The sequence below is a fragment of the Phyllobates terribilis genome, unplaced genomic scaffold, assembly GCF_046119375.1.
Source record: "Phyllobates terribilis strain yellow unplaced genomic scaffold, ASM4611937v1 Scaffold_7__3_contigs__length_470593459, whole genome shotgun sequence".
In the NCBI taxonomy this organism is placed as follows: Eukaryota; Metazoa; Chordata; class Amphibia; order Anura; family Dendrobatidae; genus Phyllobates; species Phyllobates terribilis.
Window position 1 is genome coordinate 152,737,509 of NW_027362767.1, and position 19,662 is coordinate 152,757,170.

A 19,662-nucleotide genomic window follows, 5' to 3' on the forward strand; every position below is an offset into this window, starting at 1 on the left:
CGCTCCCTGCCCTCCGCGAGCAGGGAGAAGCTGCACCTGCGGCAGTATGTCCGCCCCTGGACTGCTATGGGGCTCCCCCGTCTCACGGTCCCATAGCAGTCGTGTGGCCTGCCGCCATTGGCGGTACGCCACTGCCTGGAGGTGTGTTTGGGGTCATTGTCCTGTTGAAAAATAAATGATGGTCCAACTAAACGCAAACCGGATGGAATAGCATGCCGCTGCAAGATGCTGTGGTAGCCATGCTGGTTCAGTATGCCTTCAATTTTGAATAAATCCCCAACAGTGTCACCAGCAAAGCACCCCCACACCATCACACCTCCTCCTCCACGCTTCACGGTGGGAACCAGGCATGTAGAGTCCATCCATTCACCTTTACTGCGTCGCACAAAGACACGGTGGTTGGAACCAAAGATCTCAAATTTGGACTCATCAGAGCAAAGCACAGATTTCCACTGGTCTAATGCCCATTCCTTGTGTTCTTTAGCCCAAACAAGTCTCTTCTGCTTGTTGCCTGTCCTTAGCCGTGGTTTCCTAGCAGCTATTTTACCATGAAGGCCTGCTGCACAAAGTCTCCTCTTAACAGTTGTTGTAGAGATGTGTCTGCTGCTAGACCTCTGTGTGGCATTGACCTGGTCGCTAATCTGAGCTGCTGTTAACCTGCGATTTCTGAGGCTGGTGACTCGGATAAACTTATCCTCAGAAGCAAAGGTGACTCTTGGTCTTCCTTTCCTCATGTGAGCCAGTTTCTTTGTAGCGCTTGATGGTTTTTGCAACTGCACTTGGGGACACTTTGCCCAATTTTTCGCACTGACAGACCTTCATTTCTTAAAGTAATGATGGCCACTTGTTTTTCTTTACTTAGCTGCTTTTTTCTTGCCATAATACAAATTCTAACAGTCTATTCAGTAGGACTATCAGCTGTGTATCCACCTGACTTCTGCACAACACAACTGAAGGTCCCAACTCCATTTATAAGGCAAGAAATCCCACTTATTAAACCTGACAGGGCACACCTGTGAAGTGAAGACCATTTCCGGTGACTACCTCTTGAAGCTCATCAAGAGAATGCCAAGAGTGTGCAAAGCAGTCATCAAAGCAAAAGGTGGCTGCTTTGAAGAACCTAGAATATAAGACATATTTTCAGTTGTTTCACACTTTTTTGTTAAGTATATAATTCCACATGTGGTAATTCATAGTTTTGATGCCTTCAGTGTGAATGTACAATTTTCATAGTCATGAAAATACAGAAAAATCTTTAAATAAGAAGGTGTGTCCAAACTTTTGGTCGGTATAATCTATATACAGCCAGCGGGGAAGCGCAGCCCTATGTATAGTCAGCTTATCTGCAGCGATACCAGAGTTTCATGGAACTGCAAGTCCTGAACACCAGATGGCGCTAAGTATTTAGGCGGGTTTCAGCAGCCAGGTCTTACTGCTGAGGTTCATGTGCTCAATGCCAGGAGGAGGGTACAGCTTACAACTCCCGTCGTGGCTCAGACACATCTTTGGGGGGTCGGCCACGTCTTGGATCTTGTCTAACGCCCTGAGCTGGCTCTCAGGATCTGGCTTTACGTCAGATGGTGGTGTCAGCGCATGGATGTCGTCTATGGAGGGCACGGCCTTGTGCCCCAGATAGGGATGGAGCAGATTTCCTCCGGGCGCCCGGCTGTGCAGTCCTCTGTGGAGCACTTGGCTTTGGTGGATCAGGCGGTTGGCACACAGCTGCCACTCGGTTGTGCCGGGTAGAACTTGAGAGGGCGAGTAGAGCGACCGACTGGGGTGAAGAGGTAACTCAGTGCCATGCTGGGAGGATGCGGCTGGCATGTACAGGTGCCCGCTACTTCCAAAGTTACAACAGGTGCCAGGGAAGCATGAAGTTGGCATGACGCTATGCCCTGGGTAAGAGAGGGTAAATTACCAAAAAAATCATATTCTTCTGCCGTTCCTATCTTACCCCTCCTAGAAATTAAAGGCCAACCCCCAATCTTTCCTTTGTTAAAGCGGCATATCACCCGCACTGTAAGGACAGATCGGGCAGCGTCAGATGCCAACTAGTAGATGCCCCTTAAAAATTTCCAGGAGGAACAACAGAGGATCAGCTAATCGCATGGAGCTGTTCAGACTTACTGCCCACGGCCATCGTCTTCTTGTGCGAGCTGCTGTCATGATCCACTGGATTCTGGAGAAGTCTGCAGCAGGCGATCTGGTCGGCCAACAGCTTGTGTGCGAGGAGGGTGTTATGTAAAACCTGAAAAGAAGGAAAAAATCACAGATGTCCTGAGCAACCCCCATCATCCAGCAATCATGTGATCACCAACCAGCGCCATGCTGGGAGTTGTAGTTTTTCAACAGGTCATTAAAAAGATTGTGAAATAAAGATGCATAATATAAGTGCTTTACCTCCCGCTGAACACCAGATGGCAGCGCAGCTGCACGACATGCACCGCTCCCCAGCACCGTGGGCGGAGGACCTCGCATGTCCCACAGGGGGTAGTTCACAAAGATCAGCTTACTGAAGTTAAACTTGTAGGTAAAGCGCTTCCCCTTCGTCTTGTGCAGAATCCTCTTGTTGTAGTAATATCTGAGCACAAAATGTACGAATCAGCAAGTGCCACGCAGAGAAGCGGAGCTCCTCCACATCATCCATCACAGCAGAGAAGCGGAGCTCCCCCACATCATCCATCAGAGAAGCAGAGCTCCACCACATCATCCATCACAGCAGAGAAGCAGAGCTCCCCCACATCATCCATCACAGCAGAGAAGCGGAGCTCCCCCACATCATCCATCAGAGAAGCAGAGCTCCACCACATCATCCATCACAGCAGAGAAGCAGAGCTCCCCCACATCATCCATCACAGCAGAGAAGCGGAGCTCCCCCACATCATCCATCAGAGAAGCAGAGCTCCACCACATCATCCATCACAGCAGAGGAGCGGAGCTCCCCCACATCATCCATCACAGCAGAGAAGCGGAGCTCCCCCACATCATCCATCACAGCAGAGAAGCGGAGCTCCCCCACATCATCCAGCAGAGAAGCGGAGCTCCCCCACATCATCCAGCAGAGAAGCGGAGCTCCCCCACATCATCCAGCAGAGAAGCGGAGCTCCCCCACATCATCCATCACAGCAGAGAAGCGGAGCTCCCCCACATCATCCAGAAGAGAAGCGGTGCTCCCCCACATCATCCATCACAGCAGAGAAGCAGAGCTCCCCCACATCATCCATCACAGCAGAGAAGCGGAGCTCCCCCACATCATCCATCACAGCAGAGAAGCGGAGCTCCCCCACATCATCCAGCAGAGAAGTGGAGCTCCCCCACATCATCCATCACCGCAGAAAAGCGGAGCTCCCCGACATCATCCATCACAGCAGAGAAGCGGAGCTCCCCGACATCATCCATCACAACAGAGAAGCGGAGCTCCCCCACATCATCCATCACAGCAAAGAAGCAGAGCTCCCCCACATCATCCATCACAGCAGAGAAGCGGAGCTCCCCCATCTCATCCATCACCGCAGAGAAGCGGAGCTCCCCCACATCATCCATCACAGCAGAGAAGCGGAGCTCCCCCACATCATCCAGCAGAGAAGCGGAGCTCCCCCACATCATCCATCACCGCAGAAAAGCGGAGCTCCCCGACATCATCCATCACAGCAGAGAAGCGGAGCTCCCCCACATCATCCATCACAGCAAAGAAGCAGAGCTCCCCCACATCATCCATCACAGCAGAGAAGCGGAGCTCCCCCATCTCATCCATCACCGCAGAGAAGCGGAGCTCCCCCACATCATCCATCACAGCAGAGAAGCGGAGCTCCCCCACATCATCCAGCAGAGAAGCGGAGCTCCCCCACATCATCCATCACCGCAGAAAAGCGGAGCTCCCCGACATCATCCATCACAGCAGAGAAGCGGAGCTCCCCCACATCATCCATCACAGCAGAGAAGCGGAGCTCCCCCACATCATCCATCACAGCAGAGACGCGGAGCTCCCCCACATCATCCAGCAGAGAAGCGGTGCTCCCCCACATCATCCATCACAGCAGAGAAGCAGAGCTCCCCCACATCATCCATCACAGCAGAGAAGCGGAGCTCCCCCACATCATCCATCACAGCAGAGAAGCGGAGCTCCCCCACATCATCCAGCAGAGAAGTGGAGCTCCCCCACATCATCCATCACCGCAGAAAAGCGGAGCTCCCCGACATCATCCATCACAGCAGAGAAGCGGAGCTCCCCGACATCATCCATCACAGCAGAGAAGCGGAGCTCCCCCACATCATCCATCACAGCAAAGAAGCAGAGCTCCCCCACATCATCCATCACAGCAGAGAAGCGGAGCTCCCCCATCTCATCCATCACCGCAGAGAAGCGGAGCTCCCCCACATCATCCATCACAGCAGAGAAGCGGAGCTCCCCCACATCATCCAGCAGAGAAGCGGAGCTCCCCCACATCATCCATCACCGCAGAAAAGCGGAGCTCCCCGACATCATCCAACACAGCAGAGAAGCGGAGCTCCCCCACATCATCCATCACAGCAGAGAAGCGGAGCTCCCCCACATCATCCATCACAGCAGAGACGCGGAGCTCCCCCACATCATCCAGCAGAGAAGCGGAGCTCCCCCACATCATCCATCACAGCAGAGAAGCGGAGCTCCCCCACCACAGCAGAGAAGCGGAGCTCCCTCACATCATCCATCACAGCAGAGAAGCGGAGCTCCCCCACATCATCCATCACAGCAGAGAAGTGGAGCTCCCCCACCACAGCAGAGAAGCGGAGCTCCCCCACATCATCCATCACAGCAGAGAAGCGGAGCTCCCCCACATCATCCATCACAGCAGAGAAGCGGAGCTCCCCCACATCCTCCATCACAGCAGAGAAGCAGAGCTCCCCCACATCATCCATCACAGCAGAGAAGCAGAGCTCCCCCACATCATCCATCACAGCAGAGAAGCGGAGCTCCCCCACCACAGCAGAGAAGCGGAGCTCCCTCACATCATCCATCACAGCAGAGAAGCGGAGCTCCCCCACATCATCCATCACAGCAGAGAAGTGGAGCTCCCCCACCACAGCAGAGAAGCGGAGCTCCCCCACATCATCCATCACAGCAGAGAAGCGGAGCTCCCCCACATCATCCATCACAGCAGAGAAGCGGAGCTCCCCCACATCCTCCATCACAGCAGAGAAGCAGAGCTCCCCCACATCATCCATCACAGCAGAGAAGCAGAGCTCCCCCACATCATCCATCACCGCAGAGAAGCGGAGCTCCCCCACATCATCCATCACAGCAGAGAAGAGGAGCTCCCTCACATCATCCATCACAGCAGAGAAGCGGAGCTCCCCCACATCATCCATCACAGCAGAGAAGCGGAGCTCCCCCACATCATCCATCACAGCAGAGAAGCAGAGCTCCCCCACATCATCCATCACAGCAGAGAAGCAGAGCTCCCCCACATCATCCATCACAGCAGAGAAGCAGAGCTCCCCCACATCATCCATCACAGCAGAGAAGCAGAGCTCCCCCACATCATCCATCACCGCAGAGAAGCGAAGCTCCCCCACCACAGCAGAGAAGCGGAGCTCCCCCACATCATCCATCACAGCAGAGAAGAGGAGCTCCCTCACATCATCCATCACAGCAGAGAAGCGGAGCTCCCCCACATCATCCATCACAGCAGAGAAGCGGAGCTCCCCCACATCATCCATCACCGCAGAGAAGCAGTGCTCCCCCACATCATCCATCACAGCAGAGAAGCAGAGCTCCCCCACATCATCCATCACAGCAGAGAAGCGGACCTCCCCCACATCATCCATCACAGCAGAGAAGAGGGGCTCCCCCACATCATCCATCACAGCAGAGAAGCAGAGCTCCCCCACATCATCCATCACAGCAGAGAAGCGGAGCTCCCCAATATCATCCATCACAGCAGAGAAGCAGAGCTCCCCCACATCATTCATCACCGCAGAGAAGCAGAGCTCCCCCACATCATCCATCACAGCAGAGAAGCGGAGCTCCCCCACATCATCCATCACAGCAGAGAAGCAGAGCTCCCCCACATTATCCATCACAGCAGAGAAGCGGAGCTCCCCCACATCATCCATCACAGCAGAGAAGCAGAGCTCCCCCACATCATCCATCAGAGCAGAGAAGCAGAGCTCCCCCACATCATCCATCAGAGCAGAGAAGCAGAGCTCCCCCACATCATCCATCACAGCAGAGAAGCGGAGCTCCCCCATATCATCCATCACAGCAGAGAAGCGGAGCTCCCCCACATCATCCATCACAGCAGAGAAGCGGAGCTCCCCCATATCATCCATCACAGCAGAGAAGCGGAGCTCCCCCATATCATCCATCACAGCAGAGAAGCGAAGCTCCCCCACCACAGCAGAGACGCGGAGCTCCCCCACATCATCCATCACAGCAGAGAAGCGGAGCTCCCCCACATCATCCATCACCGCAGAGAAGCAGAGCTCCCCCACATCATCCATCACAGCAGAGAAGCAGAGCTCCCCCACATCATCCATCACAGCAGAGAAGCAGAGCTCCCCCACATCATCCATCACAGCAGAGAAGCGGAGATCCCCCACATCATCCATCACAGCAGAGAAGCAGAGCTCCCCCACATCATCCATCACAGCAGAGAAGCGGAGCTCCCCCACATCATCCATCACAGCAGAGAAGCAGAGCTCCCCCACATCATCCATCACAGCAGAGAAGCGGAGCTCCCCCACATCATCCATCACAGCAGAGAAGCAGAGCTCCCCCACATCATCCATCACAGCAGAGAAGCAGAGCTCCCCCACATCATCCATCACAGCAGAGAAGTGGAGCTCCCCCACATAATCCATCACAGCAGAGAAGCAGAGCTCCCCCACATCATCCATCACAGCAGAGAAGCGGAGCTCCCCCACATCATCCATCACAGCAGAGAAGCAGAGCTCCCCCACATCATCCATCACAGCAGAGAAGCAGAGCTCCCCCACATCATCCATCACAGCAGAGAAGCGGGGCTCCCCCACATCATCCATCACAGCAGAGAAGCAGAGCTCCCCCACATCATCCATCACAGCAGAGAAGCGGAGCTCCCCCACATCATCCATCACAGCAGAGAAGCGGAGCTCCCCCACATCATCCATCACCGCAGAGAAGCGGAGCTCCCCCACATCATCCATCACAGCAGAGATGCGAAGCTCCCCCACCACAGCAGAGACGCGGAGCTCCCTCACATCATCCATCACAGCAGAGAAGCGGAGCTCCCCCACATCATCCATCACCGCAGAGAAGCAGAGCTCCCCCACATCATCCATCACAGCAGAGAAGCAGACCTCCCCCACATCATCCATCACAGCAGAGAAGCGGAGCTCCCCCACATCATCCATCACAGCAGAGAAGTGGAGCTCCCCCACCACAGCAGAGAAGCGGAGCTCCCCCACATCATCCATCACAGCAGAGAAGCGGAGCTCCCCCACATCATCCATCACAGCAGAGAAGCGGAGCTCCCCCACATCCTCCATCACAGCAGAGAAGCAGAGCTCCCCCACATCATCCATCACAGCAGAGAAGCAGAGCTCCCCCACATCATCCATCACCGCAGAGAAGCGGAGCTCCCCCACATCATCCATCACAGCAGAGAAGAGGAGCTCCCTCACATCATCCATCACAGCAGAGAAGCGGAGCTCCCCCACATCATCCATCACAGCAGAGAAGCGGAGCTCCCCCACATCATCCATCACAGCAGAGAAGCAGAGCTCCCCCACATCATCCATCACAGCAGAGAAGCAGAGCTCCCCCACATCATCCATCACAGCAGAGAAGCAGAGCTCCCCCACATCATCCATCACAGCAGAGAAGCAGAGCTCCCCCACATCATCCATCACCGCAGAGAAGCGAAGCTCCCCCACCACAGCAGAGAAGCGGAGCTCCCCCACATCATCCATCACAGCAGAGAAGAGGAGCTCCCTCACATCATCCATCACAGCAGAGAAGCGGAGCTCCCCCACATCATCCATCACAGCAGAGAAGCGGAGCTCCCCCACATCATCCATCACCGCAGAGAAGCAGTGCTCCCCCACATCATCCATCACAGCAGAGAAGCAGAGCTCCCCCACATCATCCATCACAGCAGAGAAGCGGACCTCCCCCACATCATCCATCACAGCAGAGAAGAGGGGCTCCCCCACATCATCCATCACAGCAGAGAAGCAGAGCTCCCCCACATCATCCATCACAGCAGAGAAGCGGAGCTCCCCAATATCATCCATCACAGCAGAGAAGCAGAGCTCCCCCACATCATTCATCACCGCAGAGAAGCAGAGCTCCCCCACATCATCCATCACAGCAGAGAAGCGGAGCTCCCCCACATCATCCATCACAGCAGAGAAGCAGAGCTCCCCCACATCATCCATCACAGCAGAGAAGCGGAGCTCCCCCATATCATCCATTACAGCAGAAGCGGAGCTCCCCCACATCATCCATCACAGCAGAGAAGCAGAGCTCCCCCACATCATCCATCACATCAGAGAAGCGGAGCTCCCCCATATCATCCATTACAGCAGAAGCGGAGCTCCCCCACATCATCCATCACAGCAGAGAAGCAGAGCTCCCCCACATCATCCATCACAGCAGAGAATCAGAGCTCCCCCATATCATCCATCACAGCAGAGAAGCGGAGCTCCCCCATATCATCCATCACATCAGAGAAGCGGAGCTCCCCCATATAATCCATTACAGGAGAAGCGGAGCTCCCCCACATTATCCATCACATCAGAGAAGCAGAGCTCCCCCATATCATCCATTACAGCAGAAGCGGAGCTCCCCCACATCATCCATCACATCAGAGAAGCAGAGCTCCCCCATATCATCCATCACATCAGAGAAGCGGAGCTCCCCCATATCATCCATTACAGCAGAAGCGGAGCTCCCCCACATCATCCATCACATCAGAGAAGCAGAGCTCCCCCATATCATCCATCACAGCAGAGAAGCGGAGCTCTCCCATATCATCCTTCACATCAGAGAAGCGGAGCTTCCCCATTTCATCCATTACAGCAGAAGCGGAGCTCCCCCACATCATCCATCACAGCAGAGAAGCAGAGCTCCCCCACGTCATCCATCACATCAGAGAAGCAGAGCTCCCCCATATCATCCATCACAGCAGAGAAGCAGAGCTCCCCCACATCATACATCACATCAGAGAAGCGGAGCTCCCCCACATCATCCATCACAGCAGAGAAGCGGAGCTCCCCCTCATCATCCATCACAGCAGAGAAGCAGAGCTCCCCCATATCATCCATTACAGCAGAAGCGGAGCTCCCACACATCATCCATCACAGCAGAGAAGCGGAGCTCCCCCACGTCATCCATCACATCAGAGAAGCGGAGCTCCCCCACATCATCCATCACAGCAGAGAAGCGGAGCTCCCCCACATCATTCATCACATCAGAGAAGCAGAGCTCCCCCACATCATCCATCACAGCAGAGAAGCAGAGCTCCCCCACATCATACATCACATCAGAGAAGCGGAGCTCCCCCACATCATCCATCACAGCAGAGAAGCAGAGCTCCCCCACATCATACATCACATCAGAGAAGCGGAGCTCCCCCACATCATCCATCACAGCAGAGTAGCGGAGCTCCCCCTCATCATCCATCACAGCAGAGAAGCAGAGCTCCCCCATATCATCCATTACAGCAGAAGCGGAGCTCCCCCACATCATCCATCACAGCAGAGAAGCAGAGCTCCCCTACATCATCCATCACAGCAGAGAAGCGGAGCTCCCCCACATCATCCATCACATCAGAGAAGCAGAGCTCCCCCATATCATCCATCACATCAGAGAAGCGGAGCTCCCCATATCATCCATTACAGTAGAAGCGGAGCTCCCCACATCATCCATCACATCAGAGAATCAGAGCTCCCCCATATCATCCATCACAGCAGAGAAGCGGAGCTCCCCCATATCATCCATCACATCAGAGAAGCGTAGCTCCCCCATATCATCCATTACAGCAGAAGCGGAGCTCCCCCACATCATCCATCACAGCAGAGAAGCGGAGCTCCCCCACGTCATCCATCACAGCAGAGAAGCAGAGCTCCCCCACATCATCCATCACATCAGAGAAGCGGAGCTCCCCCACATCATCCATCACATCAGAAGTGGAGCTCCCCAGAGTTCCTTAGGTCAGATTTCTGCACCCCTTATTTTCTATGTTTGGGGCATTTCCTTACAGACCAGACATCCCCCTCCTCACCCCCAGCTCCCTTATCGGAGACCCCACCCTCCCAGCTCCCTTACCGTAGACCCCTTCCCCTGGTTCCCTTACTGGAGACCCCCTCCCCTGGTTCCCTTACCGGAGACCCCCTCCCCTGGTTCCCTTACGATAGACCTCTCCCTTGGTCCCTTACCGGAGACCCCTCCCCGCTCTCTTACCGGAGACCCCTCCCCGCTCTCTTACCGGAGACCCCTCCCTGCTCTCTTACCGGAGACCCCTCCCCGCTCTCTTACCGAAGACCCCTCCCCGCTCTCTTACCGGAGACCCCTCCCTTGGTTCTCTTACCGGAGCGCCCGGCTGAGCTTGTCGTAGTTCATCTGCGGCTTGCACTTCCTGCGGCCCCACAGCCGGGCCACCTCGTCGGGGTCCTTGATGACGAACTCTCCATACTCCCCCTGCTGCCAGGCGATGACGTGACGGAACTCCTCCTTCTGCAGCAGCTCCAGGATGAAGTGCCATAGCTGGATCTGCCGCGAGCCCGGGCTGGACTCCGCCTTGTATGCCCAGTCCGGGAACGCCAACCCTGGAGGAGACGGGAACCGCAGACGTCCCTAGATCAGTCTCCCACCAAGCATGGAAGACAGAGCTAGCGATACTCCCTCTCTCTCCCCCCCACCTCCCCCGACATCTTTAAGGAGACCAACTGATATGGCAATGCACCATGGGAAAAAATATGCAAACTATTTCCCTCCTGGACAGAAAGAAAACTCTTATCGGTGCCACCTAGTGGCTCCAGCAACTATACAGTGAATATTCTACTTCAATATGTATAGGAGTATTAGCCAAGCCAGCAGTCTCTGTCCTAGCTGCTCATCAGTGCAGAGCAAGGTTTGCAACATCTCATTCAACCAGACAAACCTTGCTCTGTACTGATGTACCAAGAGCACTGGGGAGGCTGGGAGATGTGGGGTGTACTTATTTGAGGATTGCAGTGTCCATACCTGGTATCCAGTAAGAATTGGAGACACATCCACAATGCATCCTATCCATCTGCGAAAGAAAAAGGGGAGAGTCCACACACTCCGGAATGAGTTAACTGAGAATCGGTCAGTGAGCTCTTCTGATGGGAGAACTGTATACTACTGTATGGGACTCCTAAGCTTAGACCGCCAGTAATTCCAACAAAAAAGGGGTTAAACATCAGGTTTCAGATTCCCATAACGTTAAAAACCCTAATTAACTGAGTGACACCTAATTATAAAGCATAGAAATCAGAGAGCGAAATCGACATATAAAAAATAAATGCGCAAGGTCCCATTAATAAGCATTTATCCCGGGCCTGCGAGATCCACTTAACACACAGCGAGGATCCAGACTGGTCCGGGTTTCTCTCTTTTTTTTTGGGGGGGGGGGGGGTAAATCTTTATATATAAAAAAAAAAAGAAATCATAAAATATAAAAGTAACAATAATATAATAAAATACAAATTAAGATAAATTATAAAAAATATAAAATATAATAAATGATAAAATTATAAAATATACAAGATACAATATAATAAAATTCTAATAAAAAAGTATCCTTCTTCATCATGAAATAGATTGGATATTGTTCTTTATTACATATACTTTTCCAGATGGAATACGGTAGGATAAAATCAGTTGAAGTTCTTTTTAAATTCCAAAACCGGTTTCATTTTATTTCTTATCAATTATTTATTAAGCAAAATTGAACATTTATATTTTGTATTTTAGGACTAAAAACAAAAATAAAAAAAATAAAAAAGTAGAAAAACACATTGTATGCATCATACTACACATTACAATAAGTAGAAGTAGACAGGCAAAAAAGAATCATTTCTGGTCCGTTAATATATATTTTTTGTATAACAAATACAGATTCAAACTTTAAATAAGAATAAAAAACACAGTAGATAAAAAAAAAAAATACTAATGATTATTATAGTCAAACCATCATTTTAATAAAAAAAAAATATATATATATATATAATTGAAGTTCTAAAAACAAATTAAAAAAACAAGAAAGGCAGCCGAGACATTGCTACTTACTCAGAGCCACGAGGGAGGACTATGGCTGCATCCACCAGTAGAGTCACTTCCATAAAACCTGCCAGATATATAAGATGAGCGGAGAACGCAGAGAGGGGGCTTCCACCCTTATCTGCTTATCTGACCCAAAATAAGACGTAAGTTACACCAGGCTTAAACATGGATTTAAGGAGATTTTGGATTCACCATTTTTTATCTTCTCACCAACATATCATTAGTTTAATCTCATTTGTTGGAGGATATTTAACTCAAGGAAATTGTAAATGGCAAATTCATTAGAATCGCGGCTATCGTCACGTGGTACAACACACAATCCACTGTAGGATCCGACAGATGCCAGATTAGAAGACATTCTGGAGTAAGTCATAAAATGCTAGATGTGGGGCTGAACCACATTTCTCCTTAAAACTGGAGTCGTCACTCGTCGTAAATAAGTAATATTTTATCCTGGTGTAAACGCCGCTGTTCTCCTGAATCCGGCGATGTTTTTCTCGTTTTCCTGCGCCGCTCCGTTCCTGAGATATGGCCTCTTCTTCCCTGTGTATAAATCTAATCTTATTTACAAGTGGGTGTTGTCCTCAAATCATACCACGCCCAGTTGGCCAAGAAGACTAGGTTTGTACACAGGAAATAAGGGGCCATATCTCAGGAACAGAGAGGCGCAGGAACAAAAGAAAAACATTGCCGGATTCAGGAGAACAGCGGCATTTACACCAGGTACAAAAAAAATACATAATTATAGCAAGTGATTGGTCTTCTTTAAAGGGTAAGGTTACGTTTTAATTAAAGGTATTGTCAGATTTAAAACAATGAAAATCAAAACATTACAACACAATGCTGTACGGCATGGGTATCTTCTTCATATTTAGTAGGGCCACATTCCAGGATTGGATTTTCATCTTTGTCTCAAGACTTTAATCCCAGCCGTGATTTTCTCAATGAGCTATTACACTAAGCAAACTGAAAAGATGGATTATTCTTCAGTCGGCAGCATTAAAGGCTGGGAAGGGTCTCAGGAAGGATAGCGCCAAGCAAACAGACAAGGCACTGTCAGAGATAAGTCCCCGCTCCTACTTCACTTCATCCCTGTAAATCTCAGGCCAAGCTCATTAATTCCCTCATGGGGGACAACCGGGATCATCACAGGCGATTGGCCCTTCCCCGCCTAATAAAACTCATAGCGGAGGTCAATGCTCTTGTTTGTTTAAAGCTGTTTAATGCTATTAGGCCAAGAGGATTATGGGAGACAGAACAGACTGGGCATAAAGGATTCTGGGAGGGTACTAATGAACACACCGGATTTGGCAGAGAAAACTACTATAGATTTGTAGGCAAAATTAAGAAAGAAAGTTACTCCTATAATACTGCCCCCTATGTACAAGAATATATCTACTATAATACTGCCCCCTATGTACAAGAATATAACTACTATAATACTGCTCCCTATGTACAAGAATATAACTACTATAATACTGCCTCCTATGTACAAGAATATAACTACTATAATACTGCTCCTATGTACAAGAATATAACTACTATAATACTGCCCCTGTGTACAAGAATATAACTACTATAATACTGCCCCCTATGTACAAGAATATAACTACTATAATACTGCTCCTATGTACAAGAATATGACTACTATAATACTGCCCCCTATGTACAAGAATATAACTACTATAATACTGCTCCTATGTACAAGAATATAACTACTATAATACTGCCCTCTATGTACAAGAATATAACTACTATAATACTACCCCCTATGGACAAGAATATAACTACTATAATACTGCCCTCTATGTACAAGAATATAACTACTATAATACTACCCCCTATGGACAAGAATATAACTACTATAATACTGCTCCTATGTACAAGAATATAACTACTATAATACTGCCTCTATGTTCAAGAATATAACTACTATAATACTGCCCCCTATGTACAAGAATATAACTACTATAATACTGCTCCTATGTACAAGAATATAACTACTATAATACTGCTCCTATGTACAAGAATATAACTACTATAACACTGGTCCCTATGTACAAGAATATAACTACTATAATACTGCCCCCTATGGACAAGAATATAACTACTATAATACTGCTCCTATGTACAAGAATATAACTACTATAATACTGCCTCTATGTTCAAGAATATAACTACTATAATACTGCCCCCTATGTACAAGAATATAACTACTATAATACTGCTCCTATGTACAAGAATATAACTACTATAATACTGCCTCTATGCTCAAGAATATAACTACTATAATACTGCCCCCTATGTACAAGAATATAACTACTATAATACTGCCCCCTATGTACAAGAATATAACTACTATAATACTGCCCCCTATGTACAAGAATATAACTACTATAATACTGCCCCCTATGTACAAGAATATAACTACTATAATACTGCTCCTATGTACAAGAATATCACTACTATAATACTGCTCCTATGTACAAGAATATAACTACTATAATACAGCACCCTATGTAAAAGAATATAACTACTATAATACTGCTCCTGTGTACAAGAATATAACTACTATAATACTGCTCCCTGTGTACAAGAATATAACTACTATAATACTGCTCCTATGTACAAGAATATAACTACTATAATACTGCCCCCTATGTACAAGAATATAACTACTATAATACTGCCCCCATGTACAAGAATATAACTACTATAATACTGCCCCCTATGTACAAGAATATAACTACTATAATACTGCCCCCTATGTACAAGAATATAACTACTATAATACTGCCCCCTATGTACAATAATATAACTACTATAATACTGCCCCCTGTGTATGAGAATATATCTACTATAATACTGCCCCCTATGTACAAGAATATAACTACTATAATACTGCCCCCTATGTACAATAATATAACTACTATAATACTGCCCCCTGTGTATGAGAATATATCTACTATAATACTGCCCCCTGTGTATGAGAATATAACTGATATTATATTGCCTCCTGTATAGGAATATAAGCACTTTTGTTGGTTATTTTTAGAGATTGTGTCTTTGTGTTGCGGCTCAGGATGACCTCAGTGACCTGATAACGGCGTTGTCATTCTGAGCCATAAATAAGTGTATTTCTATTTTGGCCGGGTGACGTCAGTGCATTAATGCTGTGGATATAAATAACCTTATATCGGAGCCAAGGCTGCACTACAACACCTACTGTATGTTATGCTGGGAATTCCCGGGGCATCCATGCCCGTGTACTCTTGGCTCCGGCTGATGACAATTAATACACCGCTCCTGCGTTGTGTCCTGCGCTCCCCACCGCTGACTCCCCTACATTTCCTCGCTTTGTGTCTCTAGGGGAAATGGAGTTTAAAAAATGCTTTGTAAGCCAAACAAGAAATCCTTAATGAGGTAAGAAAACATCAGGAAGGTCGTCTGAAGGCGACAGACGGGAGCAATGCATGGCAGGACCATGGAAAGAGGGATAGTCTCCTGGGATGCGGAGACAGAGTGTGAGCTCTTGTGCTTAACACTTCTCTATTTACTGTGAATACACATTCCCAGCAGACTAAAGATTCAAGGAAGCCACAATAGGCAGCATCCTTGCTTCATGTCCAATATCCAGCCCGCTGATGTCACCACTAGGGGGAGCTCATAGCTGCAGATTTACAGTTTCCATTGAGTTAATTGGGTGGTATATATATCTGACCCACGTGTCCTGCAAAAGGCCAAGGCACGATTCCTAACCGTAGACCTGCATATAAGCAAAAGGAAAGGAAGCCAGATCTGTATGCAAATCTATGATGGGAGCCCCTTGACCTGTATAAGAAGTAGAAGTAAAAACATAAAAGAGAACGTGCGAGCCCCAGAGAACGAGCCGGCCCCAGAGAACGAGCCGGCCCCAGAGAAAGCACCGGCCCCAGAGAACGAACAAGCCCCAGAGAACGAGCAAGCCCCAGAGAACGAGCCAGCCCCAGAAAACGAGCCAGCCCCAGAGAACGAGCCAGCCCCAGAGAACGAGCAAGCCCCAGAGAACGAGCCAGCCCCAGAGAACGAGCAAGCCCCAGAGAACGAGCAAGCCCCAGAGAAAGCCCCAGCCCCAGAGAAAGCCCCAGCCCCAGAGAAAGCCCCAGCCCCAGAGAAAGCCCCAGCCCCAGAGAAAAAAAGTGTGAGCCCCAGAGAAAGCGCGACCCCCAGAGAATGCATGCTCCCCAGATAAAAGTGTAAGTCCCAGAGAAAGAGCGAGCCAGCCCCAGAGACCGCGCCGGCCCCAGAGAAAGCCCATGAGAGAACAAATACAAGAAAGCACGAGAGAAAATGTGAGTGTACTAGACGGCTCAAGAGTGTTCAAGAATTAAAGGATGAGAACAAGAGAGAAAGCAAGCTTAAGAAAGCACACCACTGCAAGAAAGCGAGCGCACAATACTGTAGTAGGGTGTGATGATTAACAAAACGGCGCAAGAGAGACCACAGACACAGGCAAAAAGAAATGAAGTCAGATCTGTATCTAAATCTATAATAGGGGTCCCCTAATCCGTATGATAAGATGTGGGAGCAAGAACATAAGAGGGAGTGTGCGCGTAAGAGGGAGAGAGATAGTGGGAGGGAGTGAGCGCAGGGGAGAGCACAAGCACATAAGAGTGAGCAGGCGCACATTACAAAGAGAGTGTAAGAGTGTGAAAGACAGTGAGAGTGAGCCCGAGAGCGACCACAAGAGGTAGCCCGAGAGCGACCACAAGAGGGAGCCCGAGAGAGACCACAAGAGGGAGCCCGAGAGAGACTACAAGAGGGAGCCCGAAAGAGACCACAAGAGGGACCCCGAAAGAGACCACAAGAGGGAGCCCGCGAGAGACCACAAGAGGGAGCCCGAGAGAGACCACAAGAGGGAGCCCGAGAGAGACCACAAGAGGGAGCCCGAGAGAGACCACAAGAGGGAGCCCGAGAGAGACCACAAGAGGGAGCCCGAGAGAGACCACAAGAGGGAGCCCGAGAGAGACCACAAGTGGGAGCCCGAGAGAGACCATAAGAGGGAGCCCGAGAGAGACCAAGCAACAGAGAGCCTGAGAGAGACCACAAGAGACAGCCCGAGAGAGACCATAAGAGGGAGCCCGAGAGAGACCACAAGAGGGAGCCCGGGAGAGACCACAAGAGGGAGCCCGAGAGAGACCACAAGAGGGAGCCCGAGAGAGACCACAAGAGGGAGCCCGAGAGAGACCACAAGAGGGAGCCCGAGAGAGACCACAAGAGAGAGCCCGAGAGAGACCATAAGAGGGAGCCCGAGAGAGACCACAAGAGGGAGCCCGAGAGAGACCAAGCAAGAGCACAAGTGTGCAGCAAAAAGTGAGGGTAAGAGCTCGCTATCAAATTTACTTGTGAGACTGGAAATAAGTGAGTAATAATCTGCTCTGCCTGCAGTCCTGAGATGAGCAGGAGACAGGAATATTTGGAATATTAGTCCACGCGTTTCGCAGTGAGCACACTTCATCAGGACTGAACCACTTCGTACCTAAACCAGGAGGCACCAATTCACCTTTTTAATAATGTACTGAAAAACGCATATAGGGTTGGAAAATAATTTGTGAGCCCTCAAACATTTACATACTTAGCTATGTCCCACGTTATGAGATTACAAGCCGCGCCCCCGCTTAACTAGCAATCGCTCTCACTTAGAGAAGTGTTATTTTGCTTGGCTCAGTTAGAGTAAACCCCTCCCCGGAGGTCTCGGGCCGCGGGTCCGGTAAGGGGGTTTTTCTTCAGGGCAGTCAGTAGGGCTCGGCTCCGTTCTTGTGGACTCTGGACACTTCCCATTACTGACGCTCCGATCCATATGGAATATGGCAGACTGGCAATATCACTTAATTCCACATCTTCTCTGGATCCCTTATATCGTGTGCGAGTATCAGACAAATGTAGAATACATAACACATGGAGATTGGATGTGATGTCTGCCCGATGGTTTCTAATCATTTCTCCAATCTTTCCCATCTGATCTTTCCCCTCCACATTCTGTATTTGCAGCTGTGGATGAAGCTCGGCCTCGCTGTGTCCATCAGACCTCATACAGGGTACGGACCATGTTATACTAGCAACGTGTAGTCTTCATTCTATTAAAAATTTGCCCAAAAAAATAAAAAAAATTCACTTTCACTTTTTTTTGTTTTTACAATGAAATCATTACAGACCTATTTCTTCAGTGGAATTAGAGCCTAAAATATCCTGACGGGATCAATTATAGAGCACAATATTCATCTCACATGTACACGCAAAGATCATATCAATGTTCATCTAATATTACAATATAAAATAGGATATTAATAAAATATAAACACTGTATGTGATATTCTACACACTTATCGGACAGCATTGCTATTCATTTAGAACCTCAACTGCATGAGCATCAAAAAAAAAATCAACAATTATAGAAAATGTATTTCCTTTCTTTAATTTTGAAAGTTTAGAATACAAACAAAATGTAGTACAAAATATATATATAATATATATATATATATATACACACACACATATACACACACACACACACACATACACGTGTAATACAAATGTATGTGTGCATGTAGATATACATGTGTAATATATATTTTACACATACCAGCGTAGAATACATATTACACACACAACAGTATATATCAATGACCCATGATCCCACATATGCGATCTCTACAGCGTTAGCTTTTCAAAAACAATAGATCTGAATACAAAAGGTGTACAAAAAATATATATATAAAAGTGATAAAACAACAATTAAAATAATGAAGAAAAAAAGTTTTATTTATAAGAAAATAAATACAATAAAAAATAAGATAGAATAAAAGTAAAATTGTCAGAATGTGAAGTTAAAAAAAACACAACAAAAAACAAACAAATAGGTAACTATAAAATAGTCAGAATAATAGAAAAAAAAAATAAAACAGACCTTCCAGTAGATTTTACCAAGTTTTCAGTTGCAGGAAACATATTACAATGCATTTTTTTTTTTTAAATGGTAACCAAACTTTGTTAACCCTGTAAACAGGACACTCAGTTCAGACTGCGGAGCAGCGTCTTACCTTAGGAGGTGCGCGGTCCTGCGTCTCGCTCGCTCTGCGAGGGTCTGTCTGTCACCAGCGAGTGGCACTTTCCATCACACGCTGCATTAGAGTTACTTAAAATGATAACCCAGCGTTCAAGTCCCCGGGGAGCGGCGTGGGGATCAGAGGCAGATACTTTAACCCTTAATGTAAGGCAGCGGCGATACTGGGATAATAAAGGATATAACGCTTGCATTATCAGGTGGCCCTTTGCCCTGAATCAGTATTGATCGGAGGACTCCTCATACTCTGCCCCGTAATTCCTATTTATTAGATTGTCATACTGCCGTC

General features: G+C 48.7%; 1 protein-coding gene across 1 annotated transcript; it reads right to left on the reverse strand.

Moving 5' to 3' along the window:
• Window positions 1–1,346: 1,346 nt before the first annotated feature.
• LOC141155405 (ETS translocation variant 3-like protein) lies at window positions 1,347–19,448 on the reverse strand. The gene is made up of 7 exons (XM_073642273.1): window positions 19,351–19,448; window positions 12,278–12,335; window positions 11,210–11,258; window positions 10,554–10,791; window positions 2,401–2,581; window positions 2,128–2,248; window positions 1,347–1,895 (listed from the first exon to the last, which is right to left on the reverse strand). Exons 3-7 carry the CDS (start codon window positions 11,256–11,258, stop codon window positions 1,405–1,407), a joined length of 1,080 nt encoding a protein of 359 aa, XP_073498374.1. The 5' UTR covers window positions 12,278–12,335; window positions 19,351–19,448; the 3' UTR covers window positions 1,347–1,404.
• Between the last annotated feature and the right edge of the window lie 214 nt (window positions 19,449–19,662).